The following is a 17353-nucleotide window of genomic DNA, read 5'->3' as shown; positions in this document are numbered from 1 at the left end:
TTCCCCCACCGCTAACCATGTCATTATGTGCCACAGTAGTGCAGGCAGCTGTGTGGGAGGAAGAGGGGCCATAGAACTGTGGGCTAGCGTGGAGGTGTACAGACCAGCTAGTTCATGGTTTTACTATCCCAAGCAGAAAGCCATGATGGCTTAGACTTGCATGGTGGTAGTAGAAATGGCGTGAAGATTCAAGAGACATAGTTGAGAGGCAGAACCAACAAGACTTGGCGATAGACTACTCTCAGGAAAAGGGAGGAGTCATAGCTTTCAGCCATCAGCATCCACCCCCAGGGTGGCCTCACCCCCTTCCCTTCCTGGCAATCCTAGAAACCAAATGGGTCCAGGGCCAACAGCCCTGTTTTCCGCCTACTGTTCAGTAAGTGGGTTCAAGTTTGATAAGAAAAGACTTCCTGTGGTGGAAACTGAAAGGAAGAGGAAGGAGTTAGTCCATTCCTTCCAAGAAGGTTGTGGGAGAAGGAAGATGGCCAGAGCTTTGCGTCCACTTCATGCCCTCTGGCTTCTGGAGTGGGTGCAGCTGCTCTTGGGACCCGGTGCTGCCCCTCCAGCCTGGGCCTTGAACCTGGACCCAGTGCGGCTCACCTTCTACACAGGCCCCAATGGCAGCCACTTTGGGTTTTCATTGGACTTCTACAAGGACAGCCATGGGAGGTAAGCCCTGGGGGAAGTTTGGGTGTTGGGAGAGAGAAAGATTCTCCCACCATCTCTGCTTCTGTGGACCTCAAGTTCCCCATTTGTGATAGAGGTTGGGCAAAGTGACTTGTAGGGTCTATTTGGCTGAGTGCTTGTTAGGAATACTGGGGAGGAACCTGCTCAGGCGAGGGTATCAGAAGGGGACACCAAAGAGGAGTTAGGCACTGAAACTACAGCAAAAACAAAGGCAAAACAAAAGTTGATACCTTATTTTTTCCTCCAAGGGTCACTTGTGTGACCCACTCCACTGCCATCCCCTCAAACCACAGAGAGAAGTGCGAATGTCTTAAATTGACTTGCAAAACTGTGAAATGATCTACTCACCTTGCTTTTCCACTCCATTTCCCTGATCCCCATAACAATTATAGATATTTGAGAAGAAGCAATAGAACATTAGTGCTTAGGATTAATCAGGCTGTGAGATCAGATTGCCAAGATTACAGTCCTGGTTCCTCCTCTTATTATAATAACTCCTCTGAGCCAGTTCCTTCTGCTGGTGGACACTGTGCTGCCCAGCTTTGGGGGGTGGCAATGGCAGACCGCATTCAAGCATCAGCCCCCTGGTGAATTTCCTCCGCTGAAGAGAGCCACTTCCCCAAAGTCAATCCCCTTCCCAACGTGACCTACAACTAATGACTGATCAATGAGGAATATGGAGGGAGGTGAGAGGTGTAAGGGTCCCACCAGAACTCCCAGGGTGTTTGTGTGGCCCATGGCTGTCATTGGGCTTGAATCTAACCTAACCCCTTCCCCACTTTTGCTTTTCCCCTTCTAGCCACCATAGCGGTCTCATGGGCACTACTTAATGTGACCCAGTGTCCCCCAAGGCACACCCCCCTTCGGGGTAGTGCTCCCTGCGCGGGCACGGGGGTACCCCGGAATCCGCTCCGTGCTCACGCATTTTTTCTATACAGCGTGGCCATCGTGGTGGGTGCCCCGCGGATCCGAGGCCGCAGTCAAGAGGAGACTGGCGGCGTGTTCCTGTGCCCCTGGAGGGCCGAGGGCGCCCAGTGCTCGTCTCTGCCCTTCGACCTTAGTGAGTCCCAGGCAAGGAGGTGAAGGGAGGAGCTACGGGGAGCGTGCACAGCCGGGCTTCATCGCCCCATCCCTCCTTGTGCCTCCAGATGATGAGACCCGAACAGTAGGCTCCCAGACCTTCCAAACCTTCAAGGCCGGGCAAGGCCTAGGGGCGTCGGTTGTCAGCTGGAGCGACAATATTGTGGTGGGCAACGCGGGATGGGACACCCCAGAAGTCGGGGGCAGGGACACGTTGTGGGGGTGGAACCTCAGTCCGCCTCCTTCCCACTCTCCTGTGGCCCTGCCCAGGCCTGCGCCCCCTGGCAGCACTGGAACGTCGTAGAAAAGACGGAGGAGGCCGAGAAGACGCCCGTGGGGGGCTGCTTCCTGGCCCAGCTGCAGAACGCGGGCCGCGCGGAGTTCTCGCCTTGTCGCGGCAACACCATGAGCCGGGTGCACAAGCAGCAGGACCACTGTGAGCTCCGCTCTCCACTGGGCTCCGCCCAACGCCCGGCCACTGGGCCCAGCCCTTAGTCCCGAACCCTCTCCCAGCACCGTGGGCCCTGCTCTCCGCAGCCCGCCCGCCGGGCGCCCAGCTCCCAGCAACGCCTCCCACCCCACCCGCTACCCGCAGACTCAAGGCCACGCCCCTATGTTACCCCGTGGCCCGCCCTGCCCCAGGTTCAGGGCCCGCTTTTACTTTTTGTTTTCTTATGGATTGATTTTAAAGAAAGGGAGACAATCATGGCGTGCTGTTCCACTTATGTACGCATTCGCTGGTTGATTCTTGCCCTGACGGGGATCCCACCGGAGACCTTGGCGAAGGGGGAGGATGTGCTAACCAACTGGGCTACCCGCTAGGGCCAGTGCAGCTTCGCCATCCGCCCTCCTGCACCCCTCCTTGCCCCCTGCTGACCCACCTCCTTGCCCCCGGCTGACCCCCTTCCTTGCCCCCGGCTGACCCCCTTCCTTGCCCCCGGCTGACCCCCCTCCTTGCCCTGGCTGACCCCCCTCCTTGCCCCCTGCTGACCCCCCTCCTTGCCCCTCCAGGGGAAGACAAGCGCTACTGCGAAGTGGGCTTCAGCGCCGCTGTCACTCAGGCAAGTAGCGAGCCTGCCCTGAGGGTCGTGAGGGCGGCTCCCAAACAAGCCCCTCTCACCTCCACCGCTTCCTTTTCAGGCTGGAGAGCTGGTGCTCGGGGCCCCTGGCGGCTTCTTTTTCTTAGGTACGTGCCCATCCGTGTCTCTCTCTCTCTCTCTCTCTCTCTCTCTCTCTCTCTCTCTCTCTCTCTCTCTCGGCCTGGGGAGACCCCAGAAGTTCGCCTCCCCTGTCCCTCGCTCCCCAGGGCTCCTGGCGCGGGCTCCGATCGCAGACATCTTCAGGAACTACCGCCCGGGCACCCTCCTGTGGCACGTGGCCACCCAGCGCCTCACCTCCGACTCCAACAAACCAGAGTACTTCGACGGCTACCGGGGTAACCTGGCCCCTCCTGGGCTGCCCGGCTCGCAGGGTCTCACCGCCGCCCCGCCCCCCGGGAGCGCGCCCCAGGCCCACTCCCGCCCGAGGAGTCTCCATCCTCGGCTCCCGCAGCCCCCACCCCCCGCCGCAGGCCGCCCAACTCCCACCCTCCACCGGCCTTCCCGCAGGCCTCGGCCCCCGTGGCCTCCGCGTGGCGTCTCCCTAAAGCAGCTTTGAACTGGCGACGTCTGAGTCCCCTCCGTCCGCGCCCTCCGCCCGCTCCGTCCGCGCCCTCCGCCCCCTCCCGTCCGCGCCCTCCGCCCCCTCCCGTCCGCGCCCTCCGCCCCTCCCGCTGCGCCCTCCGCCCCCTCCGTCCGCGCCCTCCGCCCCCTCCCGTCCGCGCCCTCCGCCCCTCCCGTCCGCGCCCTCCGCCCCCTCCCGTCCGCGCCCTCCGCCCCCCCCCCGTCCGCGCCCTCCGCCCCCCCCCGTCCGCGCCCTCCGCCCCCTCCCGTCCGCGCCCTCCGCCCCTCCCGTCCGCGCCCTCCGCCTCCTCCCGTCCGCGCCCTCCGCCCCCGCCCGCTGCGCCCTCGCAGAAAACTAATGCGTGTTGTCTCCAGGGTACTCGGTGGCCGTGGGCGAGTTCGACGGGAACCCCAATACAACAGGCAAGAAGTCCATGTAGGGCAGGGGCTGGGGAGCCAGCCCTGGGAGGGGCACCCCCGGCCCCGCACCGACCCTCCCCCCCCGCCCCCCGGGTGCGGAAGGATGGGCGGGAGGCAGGGCGGGGCCGCAACCTCACTGGCCGGGCCGGCTCTCCCCAGAGTATGTCTTCGGTGCCCCCACCTGGCGCTGGACCCTGGGAGCCGTGAGTGCCCCCTGCCCCGCCATTCGGCACCCCGAAGCCCCTGACCCTACTCCTAAGGCTGACCCCTCCCCCCCAAACCTCTGCCCTTTTTCACCCGGAGGGGAGGCTGCGGGGGCAGGGGGGGGGGGCGGGGGGGGGATGGCGCCCTCACGTGGTGGTCTGCGCAGGTGGAAATCCTGCTCTCCAACTACCGGACGCTGCACCGGGTGCACGGAGAGCAGGTGGGGGCCGCTTCCTGGTGGGGGTGCCCGAGGCCGGGGCGGTGGGACCCCAGAATATTCCGCGGGGAGTGGGGGGCGATGACGAAGGGAGGCTGGTGGGTGTGGGAGCGGGAGTTAGGGAGCGTCTGGCTTTCCTGCAGGTGGCTTCGTATTTCGGACACTCGGTGGCCGTCACCGACGTCAACGGGGACGGGTGAGGAGGGGGGCGCCCAGCCCTACCCAGTTGAGCCCCCAGTTGCCAGAGTCGTGAGCTGCCCTCACTCCCGGCGACCCCCGAGGGGGGCGGGAGGGCGCGGATGGAGCGAGGGGGCTCTGGCACGCGGCAGCTCCGAGCCACCCCCACGTAACCGCGCGCCTGGCCCGCAGGAGGCACGACCTGCTGGTGGGCGCGCCCCTGTACATGGACAGCCGCGCTGACCGCAAGCTGGCCGAGGTGGGGCGCGTGTACCTGTTCCTGCAGCCGCGGGGCTCCCACGCGCTGGGCACCCCCAGCCTCCTCCTGACTGGCACCCAGCTCTATGGGCGATTTGGCTCAGCCATCGCGCCTCTGGGCGACCTCAACCGGGACAACTACAATGGTGAGAGGGGAGGGGGGGGGGGGCAACGTCGCCCGGGGGTAGCAGCCACAGTAAAGACCAGGGATTTGGCCTGAAGGCCGCAGGAGCCAGGAAGAGCTTTAAGCAGAGAGAGTTAATGCAGCCCAAGTCGGATTTGTTCGCATTATTCCAGGCAAAGGAGTTGGGGGGACGGGGAATCCTTCGCTGCCTGGAACTCTAGGCAGCAGATCTGGGAGGTGATGTGGGAGGATGTCAGCAGTTGGTCTCTGGACCTGTTTGATCCTGAAGGACTTGCCCACATTAGGCAGACAAATCCAGAGAACAGTGACACTTCCACCAGAGAGGTCTGAGTGGAACATTGGGGGGGGGGGGGGGGGCAGGGAGTAGGTCCTGGGCGCCTGTGAAGTGAGGAGAGACCCAGGACAGAGCCCTGGGGAGCAAGAGCACTTAGGGGATCCCCAGAGGAAGTGAGTCTGGAAAGGAGACAGAGGACTGTCCAGAGGGGTCGGAGAGAAGATGAGATCTGATGGCCCTGAACGCAAAGGAAGAGGGTCCTCTACGCAGAAGGAAGGAGGTCAGAGGCTGATTCAGGGCTGGGTAGGGACAGAAAGCAAAACGCCACGAGGCAACACATGAATGGAAGTGAAGAGCTGGAGGCAGCCAGTGCAAACAGCTTTCAACCAGTTTGTGAAAGAGGAAAAACAATGATCACTGAGAGGAGGGTCAAGCAAAGGCTATTTTAATTTCAAAGCATATGGAGTGAGTTGAATGTAAAGGAAAATGATCTTTGGGGACGTGGAGGGAAGGAAGAGTGAGCTGGAGGAGGGTCCCTTCGATGCCTGGGGGATGCGGGTGGGATGCTAAGCCCAGCAGCAGGGTCAGGGAGGGACAACCAATCCAAGGTCAGATGGGAAAGGGGGGGAGTGCCTGTGGATTGTAGCACAGCCCTTGGGCTGCTTCTCTTTATGAAGGAGGTAGGGGGCTGGGAGCTTGACAGAACAGAGAATGTTTGAAATCGGTGCTGAGCAAACTGGTAGAGAACGCTGCACAGACCCCACCCCCACCTTGCCTGACTGCTGGGCAGTCCCTAGTGAAGACTGGAGATCAGGAATTCAATTCCTTGTGCCCTGCTCTGGTGGGGGTCTGGCCAGGCTTGCCCCAAACTGGCAATGGGGCAAGATGGCTGAGGATGTGGACAGGAAATAAGTGAAGAGATGAGGAAGCCAAAGATCAGGAGAGCGTGGAGGCCCAGGGCCTGGGGACTCAACTGTGGTCAGAGCGGTTGATTTAGATAAAGTCTGGGTAACTTGATCAGAAAAATCAATAAAGATTTTTATTTATTTTTATTTTTTTAAATATATTTTATTGATTTTTTACAGAGAGGAAGGGAGAGAGATAGAGAGCTAGAAACATTGATGAGAGAGAAACGTCGATCAGCTGCCTCCTGCACACCTCCCACTGGGGATGTGCCCGCAACCCAGGTACATGCCCTTGACCGGAATCGAACCCGGGACCCCTCGGTCCAAAGGCCGACGCTCTATCCACTGAGCCAAACCGGTTTTGGCCAATAAAGATTTTTAAAAGGGAAAAAAAAACTGCATAGAAGACAAAGCAAAGACAGTTACAACATATGGATCAAAGATCCTGAGTCCTGTCACATGCAAAATACACTTACAAATTAATAAGATTATGATGAATAACAAATTTTCAAGAGTGGTCTTAAGTTATTAGTGATGCCCCGGTCAGTGGGCTCAGTCGGTTGGAGCATCAGCTGGTGCAGCCGAAGGTTGTGGGTTCAGTTCCGATCAGAGCACACACCTAGGTTTTGAGTTTGATCCCCAGTCAGTTTGAATATGGGAGGCAACCCATGGATGTTTCTCTCGTTCACATCGATGTTTCGAGTGCCCTCTCCCCCACCCCCACCCCCGCTTCCTCCCTCTCTAAATCAATAAAAAAAGGTTTTTTAAAATATGTTTTATTGATTTTTGAGAGAGAGAGAGAGAGAGAAACATTGATGTAAAAAAGAAACATTAAATGGTTGCTTTCCACGCGCAGCCTGACGGGGAATGGAACCTGAAACCTGGGTATGTGCCCTGATCAGAAATAGAGCCAGCAACCTCCTGGTACACAGGACGACATTCAACCAACTGAGCCACACTGGACAGGGCAAAAGAAAAAAAAAGTTTTTTTAGTTATTAGTGATGACAAGCCCACGGTGTGACTCTGGGCACGCATGGTGTAAGGGCATAAGCGGAACGGGGTGAAGGTCCCTAAGGAAGAAGGGAGGAGAATTTAATAGGTTTTGGTTACTGAACCTTCTGGGACTCAGTTTTCTCACCTAAAATAGGAATAACGATGCCTCATTTTCAGTATCAAATGAAATCATGTCAATATGTTTTTCTGAATAGACAGGGCTGTTCCTGTTGTTATAATAATCCTATTTGATGGGTCTCTCTCTGACCCAATTGTAACTCCGGGAAGGCAGGGCAGCTGCCTTCTTGACCCAGATCTGCGTCTCGCTCTCCCGGTCCCCTGGGGTCTGCCCCTGGAGAGACTGGAAAACAAACAGCCACTCTCTTGCTGTTGTTCCTTCCAGATGTTGCAGTGGCCGCCCCCTACGGGGGCCCCAGTGGTCGGGGCCAAGTGCAGGTGTTCCTGGGCCAGAGTGAGGGGCTCAGCTCCCGCCCCTCCCAGGTCCTGGACAGCCCCTTCTCCACGGGCTCTGGCTTCGGCTTCTCCCTGCGAGGTGCCACAGACATCGATGACAATGGATACCCAGGTGCCCTGGACTGCCCCCAGCTGAACAAAAAGGGCCCTTGAGCATTAGCTGGAGATGCTGGGAGACACAGCCAGGGGCCTGTGCCTGACCCGGCGCCCCACTGAGAGCTCTGGCCCGTCTGTGGGGGTCTGTGGGGCTGAGATGCCAGGGAGGGCCCGGTCAGACCTCCAGTGGGGGATGTGGTTTGGGCACCTCTGGGAAGATGGGGACGCCATGCCCTCTCTCATGACCAGTTCTGACCCCCTTCCAATATCTCCAGACCTATTGGTGGGAGCATACGGGGCTGACAAGGTGGCTGTGTACAGGTGAGACTGACTCCGGGGATGGGGTGGGGAGGAGGCCAGGAAGGGCCACAACAGCAAGCCTGCCCCATCCCACCAGAGCTCAGCCGGTGGTGACGGCCACTGTCCAGCTGCTGGTACAAGGTTCGCTGAATCCTGCTGTGAAGGACTGCGTCCTGCCCAACACCAAGACACGAGTGAGCTGGTGAGGAGACGGAGGGTGTGGGCCAGGCAGGATCTGGGACCTCAGGAGCCCTAACCCCTGAGCCCCACTCACATCTTTGCAGCTTTAACATCCAGGTGTGTGTAGGAGCCACTGGACACAGTGTTCCTCAGAAGCTGGGTGAGTGGCAGGGTGGGCACAGGAGGGAGGTGGCCTGGGCTCCCCTGGAGGCTGGCCAGGGAGACCTTGACCCTCCCTGCTCGCCCTGTCAGGCCTAAATGCCGAGCTGCAGCTGGACCGGCAGAAGCCCCGCCAGGGCCGGAGGGTGCTCCTGCTGAACTCGCAGCAGGCGGGCACCACCCTGCACCTGGACCTGGGGGGCAGGCACAGCCCCATCTGCCACACCACCACGGCCTTCCTCCGGGTACGCCGGGCTGGGGATGGGCAGGGCTGGGCGGCGAGTTGTTCATCCAACCCTGGGGTACGGGCCGGACGCTGCGGGTCCGGGGGTGGTCAGTGGTCGGAACACGGTAGCCAGAGGGCCTGATTCTCGTCCCCTCCCTAGGACGAGGCCGACTTCCGGGACAAGCTGAGCCCCATTGTGCTCAGCGTCAATGTGTCCCTGCAGCCCGAGAAGGATGGACTGGCGCCCGCTCTTGTGCTGCAGGGAGACACCCACGTCCAGGAGCAGGTGAGGGCGGGCAGGGACAGGCCGGACGGTCAGGGGCAGGGTTAGTGTCCGAGTTGTAATATGAACCCCAAACCTCGATGTCACCTCTAATCTCTAATGTCGCTTTAAACCCTAATGAAAACCCCAAAATTTCAGTGTCCCCTAAACCCCAAGGGTGGATGTCAACTCAAACCTCTGATATAAACCCTGATGGCACCACCTCAACCAGTGGTTCTCAACCTTCCTAATGCCGCGACCCTTTAATACAGTTGCTCATGTTGTGGTGACCCCCAACTTCATTGTTACCAATCGAACATAATTAAAGCATCGTGATTAATCACAAAAACAGTATGTAATTATATATATATGTTTTCCGATGGTCTTAGGCAACCCCTGTGAAAGGATCATTCGACCCCCAAAGGGGTCGCGACCCACAGGTTGAGAACCGTTGACCTAAACCATGACATTGTCCCAAAGCCCTGATGTCATCTCAGCACTCCTTCATTCTCAGATCTTCTAATCCCCTAACTTCACCTGCCCCCAACTTACCCACATACCCCGATGTGCCTGCCCCCTGTAGACCCGCATCATCCTGGACTGCGGGGAAGATGACCTGTGTGTGCCCCAGCTTCAGCTCGCCGCCAGCGTGTGAGGAGACCTCCCACTCTCCCCTCTCCTGGCCCACTCACTGATGACACCTCCTCCCCACCTGGGGTGTCATACACCAATACGCTGTCCTCGCCCCCCTCCTCCTCCCAGACCCTGAGCCTAGACACAGCCTCTTACTCCTTTCTCCCCACAGGACGACGGGTGCCCCGCTCCTAATTGGAGCCGATAATGTGTTGGAGCTAAAGATGGATGCAGCCAACGAGGGGGAGGGGGCCTATGAGGCTGAGCTGGCCGTGCACCTGCCCCAAGGTGCCCACTACATGCGGGCCGTCAGCAACATCCAGGTGAGGCCCCCACCCCGGGGGATTCCTGGGACCTGAGAGGTGTAGGCCTTCTCCCACCCTGAGAGCCCCGCTTCTCATGCTTTGTGTAAGAGCTGTGATTTTTTAATTTTATTTTTTTACTTGGAAGAGGAGTACTTGCTAATAGTCCAAAATTCAAGAACTTGATTGTAAAACCCAAGTCAAAATGGCTCAGGAAGCCGTGGCCAGTGTGGCTCAGTTGGTTGGAGCATCGCCCTGTACACCAAAAGGTTGTGGGCTCCACATCCCGTCAGGGCACATACCTAGGTTGCAGGTCGGGGCATGTACGGAAGGCAACCAATCAATGTTTCTCTCTCTCTCTCTCTCTCTCTCTCTCTCTCTCCTCTCTCTCTCTCTCTCTCTCTCTCTCTCTCTCTCTCTCCCCCTGTCTTTAAAATACATTATGGCCGAAACCGGTTTGGCTCAGTGGATAGAGCGTCGGACTGAAGGGTCTGGGTTCGATTCCGGTCAAGGACATGTACCTTGGTTGCGGGCACATTCCCAGTAGGAGATGTGCAGGAGGCAGCTGATTGATGTTTCTCTCTCATTGATGTTTCTAACTCTCTATCCCTCTCCCTTCCTCTCTGTAAAAAATCAATAAAATATATTTTAAAAAATAATAATAATAAAATACATTATGTATGTCCTCCAGTGAGGATTCAGAAACAAAAAAAGTCTCAAGAACTAAATATTAACAGGAACCTCTGTTAACATTTGGTCGATCTTCTAGTCTTTTTTCTCAACACCGACAGACAGACATTCATTTGTTTGTTTTATAGAGGGAGAGAGAAACAATTTGTTGTTCCACTTTTTTATGAATTCATTGGTAGATTCTTTAAAAAAAGGAAATATCTTTTTTATTATTTTTTTACTATTATTGGTTTCAGAGAGGAAGAGGGAGAGATGGAAACATCAATGATGAGAATCGATTGGCTGCCTCCTGCACACCCCCTACTGGGGATCAAGCCCACAACCCGGGCATGTGCCCTTGACCTGAAGTAAACCCAGGACCCTTTAGTCTGCAGGCTGACACTCCATCCACTGAGCAAAACCAGCTAGGGCCATTGGTTGATTCTTGTATGTGCCCTGACCAAGGATCAAACCTGAAACCTTGGTGTATCATAAGGACACTCTAACCAACTGAGCTACCTGGCCACAGCCACATATGTCTTTTATTTTGTCGGGTAGTTTATAACAATGGGATCATAGTCTGTGTAATGTTTTACATTATGATAAAGTGCTAGAGTAATACATAAAGTAGAACGTCACAGTCCCTTGTGTTCCCACCCCTAGAAGCCCTCCTCCCACCCTGGCACAGAAGTCTTTCCCGGGCTTTCCAAGGCGTTTCCATATATATGGGCTGCTCTGTAACCATCCTCTTTCTTGAAACTACCTCCTGAAAGGGCTTTGAGAGGCTGGTCTGTAACCAGAAGAAGGAGAACGAGACCAAGGTGGTGCTGTGTGAGCTGGGCAACCCCATGAAGAGGAATGTCCGGGTGAGGCCGCTGAGTCCTGGGTGCTGGGTCTCCTCCGCCAGGGCCTCAAAGGAGCTGGGTTTTCGTGGCTGGGTTTGGAGCCAGCCCGGGGCCGCAATCCTGGTCCTCCCACTCCCTAGCTGTGCGATCTTGGATGAGTGGGCTTCTGAGTAAGACGGAGATAATAATGGTGACCGTGGAGATGAGGCCTGGAGGCCACATGCAGTGTTCAGAGTGGGCATCTGTGCAGTGACGTTGGCCCTTCCGGTCTCTCAGGCAGGAATCACCATGTTGGTGAGTGTGGAGAACCTGGAAGAGGCTGGGGAGCAAGTGTCCTTCCGGCTGCAGATCAGGAGGTACTGCCCTGGGGAGCACCTGATGCGGAGACACGCAGGTGACCTCCGTGCAGAAGGGTCTTCTGGGACGCTGGCTCTTCAGACTTTCCGGTTCCCTTTCCTCCTCAGAGACTCTTTCTGAGTCTTGGAGCCCAAAGAGAAGTTCTTTCCCAGGTTAACCTTGGTGTGGGTGGCACACACAAAAAAGAGTCAGGTCTTCCTGAGCCCTCTGAAATCCGGGCCCCGCCCCCAGAGAGTTCTGATGTTCACTGGGCTGCTGTCCCTGACCTGCTTCTCCTCATCCCCTCCCGTCCAGCAAGAACAGCCAGAATCCAAACAGTGAGGAGGTGGTGCTGGATGTGCCAGTCCGTGCGGAGGCCCATGTGGAGCTTCGAGGGTGAGAGGCCGGGGAAGGATAAGGGAGACCGCAGGCCGAGTCCTAAGGCTCGAGGGGTCCTGGGGGGACTCCCACAGCAAGTCAGGGTCGAGCTTACGTCGGGAGCTTGGGACCCTGCAGGAGCTCCTTCCCAGCCTTCCTGGTGGTGGCGGCGGAAGAAGGCAGCAGGGAGAACGTCTCAGACACCTGGGGCCCCAAAGTGGAGCACACCTATGAGGTAGGGAGGAGCCCTGGGCCCCGGGCTGGGGTGGGAGGGTCCCAGGAACTACAGTCCAGGCGCCGAGCCACCCAATACTCTGCCCCCCCCTCACCAGCTCCACAACAACGGCCCTAGCACTGTCAGCGGCCTCCACCTCAGCATCCACCTCCCTGGCCAGTCCCAGTCCTCTGACCTGCTCTACATCCTGGATATACAGCTTCAGGGGGGGCTTCAGTGCTCCCCAGAGCCCTCCCCCAACCCCCTCAAGGTGAGAGCCTGGGTGGAAGAAGGAGCTGCGGGGGAGTCCCAGCCCATCAGCCAGGGCTCCTCCGGGAGCGCAGGGCCACGGGCAGAGTGTGGGATCTGACAGCTGCCTTGCCTCCCCAGCTGGACTTGGGGGTGCCCACCCCAATCCCTTCCCCCGCTTCCCGGGGCCACCACAAGCGGGAGCGCAGACAGGCGTTCCTGTCAGCGTCCAAGCAGCCATCGAGGCTTCAGGATCCAGTTCTTGTGGTGAGCAGGCTCTGTGGTCTCCAAATGGGGTCTCTTCTCCCTGGAGCCCAGGGGCAGGGGGGATGGGAGGCAGAGGGGCCGAGAGTGATGTGGGCCTCAGGGTGGCCACCTCAGTCCTTGTGCTGGTCTGTCTGGGGCGGGGCGGGGCAGGGGGCACTTGCATTTTTTTAAGATTCCCAGTACATTGAAACGAATGAATACAGGCCAGAGCAGGGTACCAACATTCTGGGCATTGAATACTGTCTGATGGCCCGCTTTTCCCGCCCTCTCCCTGGGTCCCCGGGACGGTGTGAACAACTCTATCTAGAGCAGTGATTCTCAACCTTCCTAATGCCGGACCCTTTAATACAGTTCCTCATGTTGTGACCCAACCATAAAATTATTTTCGTTGCTACTTCACAACTGTAATTTTGCTACTGCTATGAATCGCCATGTAAATATCTGATATGCAGGATGTATTTTCATTGTTACAAATTGGACATAATTAAAGCATAGTGATTAATCACAAAAACAACATGTAATTATATGTGTTTTCCGATGGTCTTAGGCGACCCCCAAAGGGGTCGAGACCCACAGGTTGAGAACCGCTGATCTAGAGAGAAGCCTGAAAGTTGGACCTGAGGGCCTTCCTGAGGGGAGGCCCGAGCTCCCGGACTGCCCCTCGCGCACACGCGCACACACTGCGCCGCCCCACTCCCTCCGTGCCGGGCCCCTGGGATGAGGGGGTGCGGTCAGGAGGGGCTGGGACTCATTGCACATCCCCTCAGAGCTGCGACTCGGCGCCCTGTACTGTGGTGCAGTGTGAGCTGCAGGAGATGGAGCGCGGGCAGCGGGCCATGGTCACGGTGCACGCCTTGCTGTGGCTGCCCAGCCTCCGCCAGGTGGGCATGACGTCAGGGGCGGGGCTGAGTGAGCTTTGGGGAGAGGCGGGGCTTGGGGAGCGGGCCGAGAGTAAAGACCAGTTTTACTTTGTTTTCTTTTTTTAAAATTAATTGTTTATTGGGGGGGGCTACTTTGAAGGGGTTGAGATTAGGCAGGGGTACGCTCCCCCAGGAGGGGGAGGGGGGTCAGGCGCTGGGACTCCTGCAACCAATAGGCCTGTGTGAACGGCTTCCCCCACCCCCTCCAGAGGCCCCTGGATCAATTTGTGCTGCAGTCGCAGGCTTGGTTCAATGTCTCCTCCCTTCCCTACACCGTGCCCGCCCTCAGCCTGCCCAGTGGAGAAGCTCTGGTGAGTATGGGAGAACGTTGTCAAGGAGCTGGGCCCTGCAGGACCCGCTGGTCAGCCCCTGTGTCCTGTCGGGCAGGATGAGGGCGGGGCCTCCCAGGGTCTGAAGGGTGGGACTGGCAGATGGCTGGGCTAGGTGTCTCCACCCCACGGGTCTGAGGTTTTGGAAAAGCCAAGTGTCGAGGTGACTGAGGACATGGCCGCTTTGTCCCAGGTCCAGACGCAGCTGCTTCGGGCCTTGGAGGAGCGGGAGGTCCCCATCTGGTGGGTGCTGGTGGGCGTGCTGAGTGGCCTGCTGTTGCTCACACTGCTGGTCCTGGCCATGTGGAAGGTGAGGCGTGAAGGGAGGGAGGGTCCCTAGTGGGCACAGACTGGGCCCTGCCCACCCTCACGGGGAGGCAGAGAGGCAGTGGTCCACGGGGTGACCCAGCTGATGTACATCTCCATTATTATTTTTTAAATGTATTTTTATTGATTTCAGAGAGGAAGGGAGAGGGGGGAGAGATAGAAACATCAATGATGAGCCCTAATGGGTTTGGCTTAGTGGATAGAGCCTTGGCCTGCGGACTGAAGGGTCCTAGGTTCGATTCCAGTCAAGGGCATGTACCTTGGTTGCAGGCACATCCCCAGTAGAAGGTGTGCAAGAGACAGCTGATCAGTGTTTCTAACTCTCTATCCCTCTCCCTTCCTTTCTGTAAAAAATCAATAAAATATATATATTTTTTAAAAGAAACATCAATGATGAGAATCATTGATCAGCTGCCTCCTGCACGCCCCCTACTGGGGATTGAGCCCACAATACGGGCTTGTGTCCTTGACCGGAATCAAATCCAGGACCCTTTAGTCTGTAGGCCGACGCTCTATCCACTGAGCCAAACCGGCCAGGGCTACATCTCCGTTATCAGACTGTCATTCTCCAGGGGACCGCTTCCCGGGACAGACTCCTGGAGGAGGTGGCTCCTGGGATGCTAAGTCCTTTAGACCCGTTCACCCCTGAGAAGAAGTCACGGGGCGTGAGTCCTGCCTCCAGGAACTCCCTGGCTGCTGTGGAGGACGGGGTTCACCTCCTCCCTGCCCTTGTCAGGTCCGATCCAGACCCTGCTCCCCGCTCCACATGAGGCCCTGGTGGGCCCCTCTCTCCTCTGTGCCTGGAGGACAAGTGGGCTGGTCTCAAGCTCACTCAGGTGCCAAGCCCTGGGAAACGTGGTGCTTTTAGGGAAAACCACACTTTAGACTTAAAATAAATTAAATATATATATCATCATGCACCTGAGTCATGTAGAGACACAATCATCAGTATTTAAGAAAAATTCAGGGAAGAAAAAGCAAAACATATTTTTAAATTGTTACATGTATTATCCCTAAATGGGGAAAGGCCTTCATTTGTGCAAACAGTGGGGTCCATATTTTGTGCTGGTCCAGGAGAGGACCTCATGGCTGGCTGGTTTCCAGCGTAATTGCTTCTTCCAGTGCTGCTCTGGGGCCTAAGGATCATCTTTATAACTGGCCCTGTGCACCCCCAGGTTGGCTTCTTCAAGCGGAATCGGCCTCCCCTGGAGGAAGATGATGAAGAGGAGGAGTGATGGTGCAGCCCAGGCTCTGTCCTACAGGAAGGCTGGGCGTGATCCCTGCTCTGCCCCTTCTTCTCCGGGTGCCCCCCAACTCTGCTCACCCACAGGTTGGAGCTATTCCATGGAGGCCTCCTGATGTCTTCCCCCTCCCATCAGAGCTGGGCCACCCCCTTTCTTGCTGCCAGATAAAGAGGCTGAGCCCCAACTCAGTGTGCTGCTTCCTCTTGGGGTTAGGGGAGGAGAGGGAGGTGATATTTGGAGTGGGGATCTGGGGCTGCTAGAAATGTGAGCAGACAGCATCTGTCAAGGCAAAGGTTGCAAATTACTGTCTTTGAGGAGTGTCAGGGAGTAGAAAGTGGGGGTGGAACAAGGGAGAAAGGGTGGCAGAGCCTCCGGGTGAGGCTGGAGGGGGATGGAGGTGTTTGAGGATGGCTGGGAGGATGGCAGAGTCGGCAGGCAGGGTCCCTGGTGTGCAGCTTTAAACATTTTTTTTATGATTTTGAAGAGATAAACACCAAGAAAAGAACGTGTTCTCCCCCCTTCCCATTTTTTTAAAAGGCCTTTAAAGCTGTGTTCAGAGTGAGAAGGGGCAGAGAGGGAGGCTGACTGAGCCCTCATCCTGAGGAAGGCAGTGTGAGGGAGGTGTGACTATTCCTTCTTCCCCACCAAGGAGAAGGGTCTTAAGTTAGGAAATAGGCACCAGGCAGGAGGGCCCCAGGAGGGCTAGGAGTGGAAGACACTGAGGTCGGAGTCAGGAAGTAGTGGTGGGGATCCACCTGGAGTCCTGAGAGATTTGTGGATTCTTGTGTTCAATAAACATTTATTGAGCACCTACTATGTGCCTGGCACCATTCCAGTGCTGGGATGGAACAGGGAACAACAAAAAAGTCCCTGCCTTCATGAAACTTCCATCCAGTCAGGGGCAAAGAGAAATAAATCCTATATAATAAAAACTTAATATGCAAATTGTCCCCACAACTAGGAGTTCGACCAGGGGGCAGGGCCAGCTGGCCAACCGCCCACAGCTCCTCTCCCCGGCCAGCAGCCGGCAGCCCCTAGGGACCCTCCCCATGCACGAATTTCATGCACTGGGCCTCTAGTAAATCCTATATAATAAAAGGCTAATATGCAAATCGACCGAATGGCAGAATGACCCATCGCTATGACATGCACTGACCACCAGGGGGCAGATGCTCAACGCAGGAGCTGCCCCCTGGTGGTCAATGCACTCCTACAGGGGGAGCGCTGCTCAGCCAGAATCTGGTCTCATGGCTGGTGAGTGCAGTGGTGGTGGTGGGAGCCTCTCCTGCCTCCGCTGCAGTGCTAAGGATGTACAACTGAAGGCTTAGGCCCGCTCCCCTAAGCCGGTAGTCAGACATCCCCCAAGGGCTCCTGGACTGCAAGAGGGTGCAGGCCGGGCTGAGGGACCCCCCTCAAGTGCACAAATTTTGTGCACCAGGACTCTAGTAAAATAAATAAATAGTCAGTGGTGGTTAGTGATAGGAGTAAAAAAAAAGATAGGAAGCTAGTGGTAGAATTATGTGGGTGTTGGGAGCAGGCTGACTTTACAGGCAGAGTGGTCAGGAAAGGCCCCTCTCATGAGGTGAGCAGAGGAATGAATGAATGAGCCAAGCGGCTGCAGGGAAATAAAGTGCTCTGGACAGAAAGAGCAGCCAGTGAAAAGGCCCTGAAGTGGGAGCAGGCTTGACGTGTTCAAGGAAAAGCAAGGAGGCCCCTGGGCTGGAGGCAGGTGAGGGATCCAGGAGGTGAGGTCAGTGGTGGGGGCAGGCAGGAAGCACCTGTGACCCAGGAGAGAACTTTGCACTTGATGCCAAGTGTTGGGGGAAGCCATGAATGGACAGACTTCCCTCACAAGAGCTGCTCCCAAAGGGGAAAAGGTAGATTCTGAACAGACCAGAACAATTTGACATCCATGCATGGC

General features: G+C 57.0%; 1 protein-coding gene across 2 annotated transcripts; it reads left to right on the top strand.

The window, feature by feature from the left end:
• Positions 1-465: 465 nt before the first annotated feature.
• ITGA2B (integrin subunit alpha 2b) lies at positions 466-15616 on the top strand. 2 transcript variants are annotated; one of them, XM_070395508.1, is made up of 30 exons: positions 466-669; positions 1626-1747; positions 1836-1933; positions 2038-2203; positions 2779-2828; positions 2908-2953; positions 3074-3202; positions 3804-3851; positions 4008-4051; positions 4219-4272; positions 4413-4465; positions 4639-4850; positions 7426-7608; positions 7868-7913; positions 7990-8094; positions 8177-8232; positions 8325-8476; positions 8618-8743; positions 9303-9370; positions 9525-9675; positions 11097-11189; positions 11445-11524; positions 11820-11900; positions 12021-12117; positions 12215-12367; positions 12487-12612; positions 13380-13493; positions 13742-13843; positions 14055-14171; positions 15364-15616. In XM_070395508.1, exons 1-30 carry the CDS (start codon positions 482-484, stop codon positions 15421-15423), a joined length of 3120 nt encoding a protein of 1039 aa, XP_070251609.1. In that variant the 5' UTR covers positions 466-481; the 3' UTR covers positions 15424-15616. The 2 variants fall into 2 exon arrangements, with proteins under 2 accessions (XP_070251609.1, XP_070251610.1); XM_070395509.1 differs by lacking the exon at positions 14055-14171.
• Positions 15617-17353: the final 1737 nt, after the last annotated feature.

Source organism: Myotis yumanensis, unplaced genomic scaffold (assembly GCF_028538775.1).
Source record: "Myotis yumanensis isolate MYYU_CA2020_CCGP unplaced genomic scaffold, mMyoYum1.0.hap1 SCAF_16, whole genome shotgun sequence".
In the NCBI taxonomy this organism is placed as follows: domain Eukaryota; kingdom Metazoa; phylum Chordata; class Mammalia; order Chiroptera; family Vespertilionidae; genus Myotis; species Myotis yumanensis.
The sequence above is the reverse complement of the archived record's forward strand: the minus strand, read 5'-3'. Positions and strand labels throughout refer to the sequence as shown.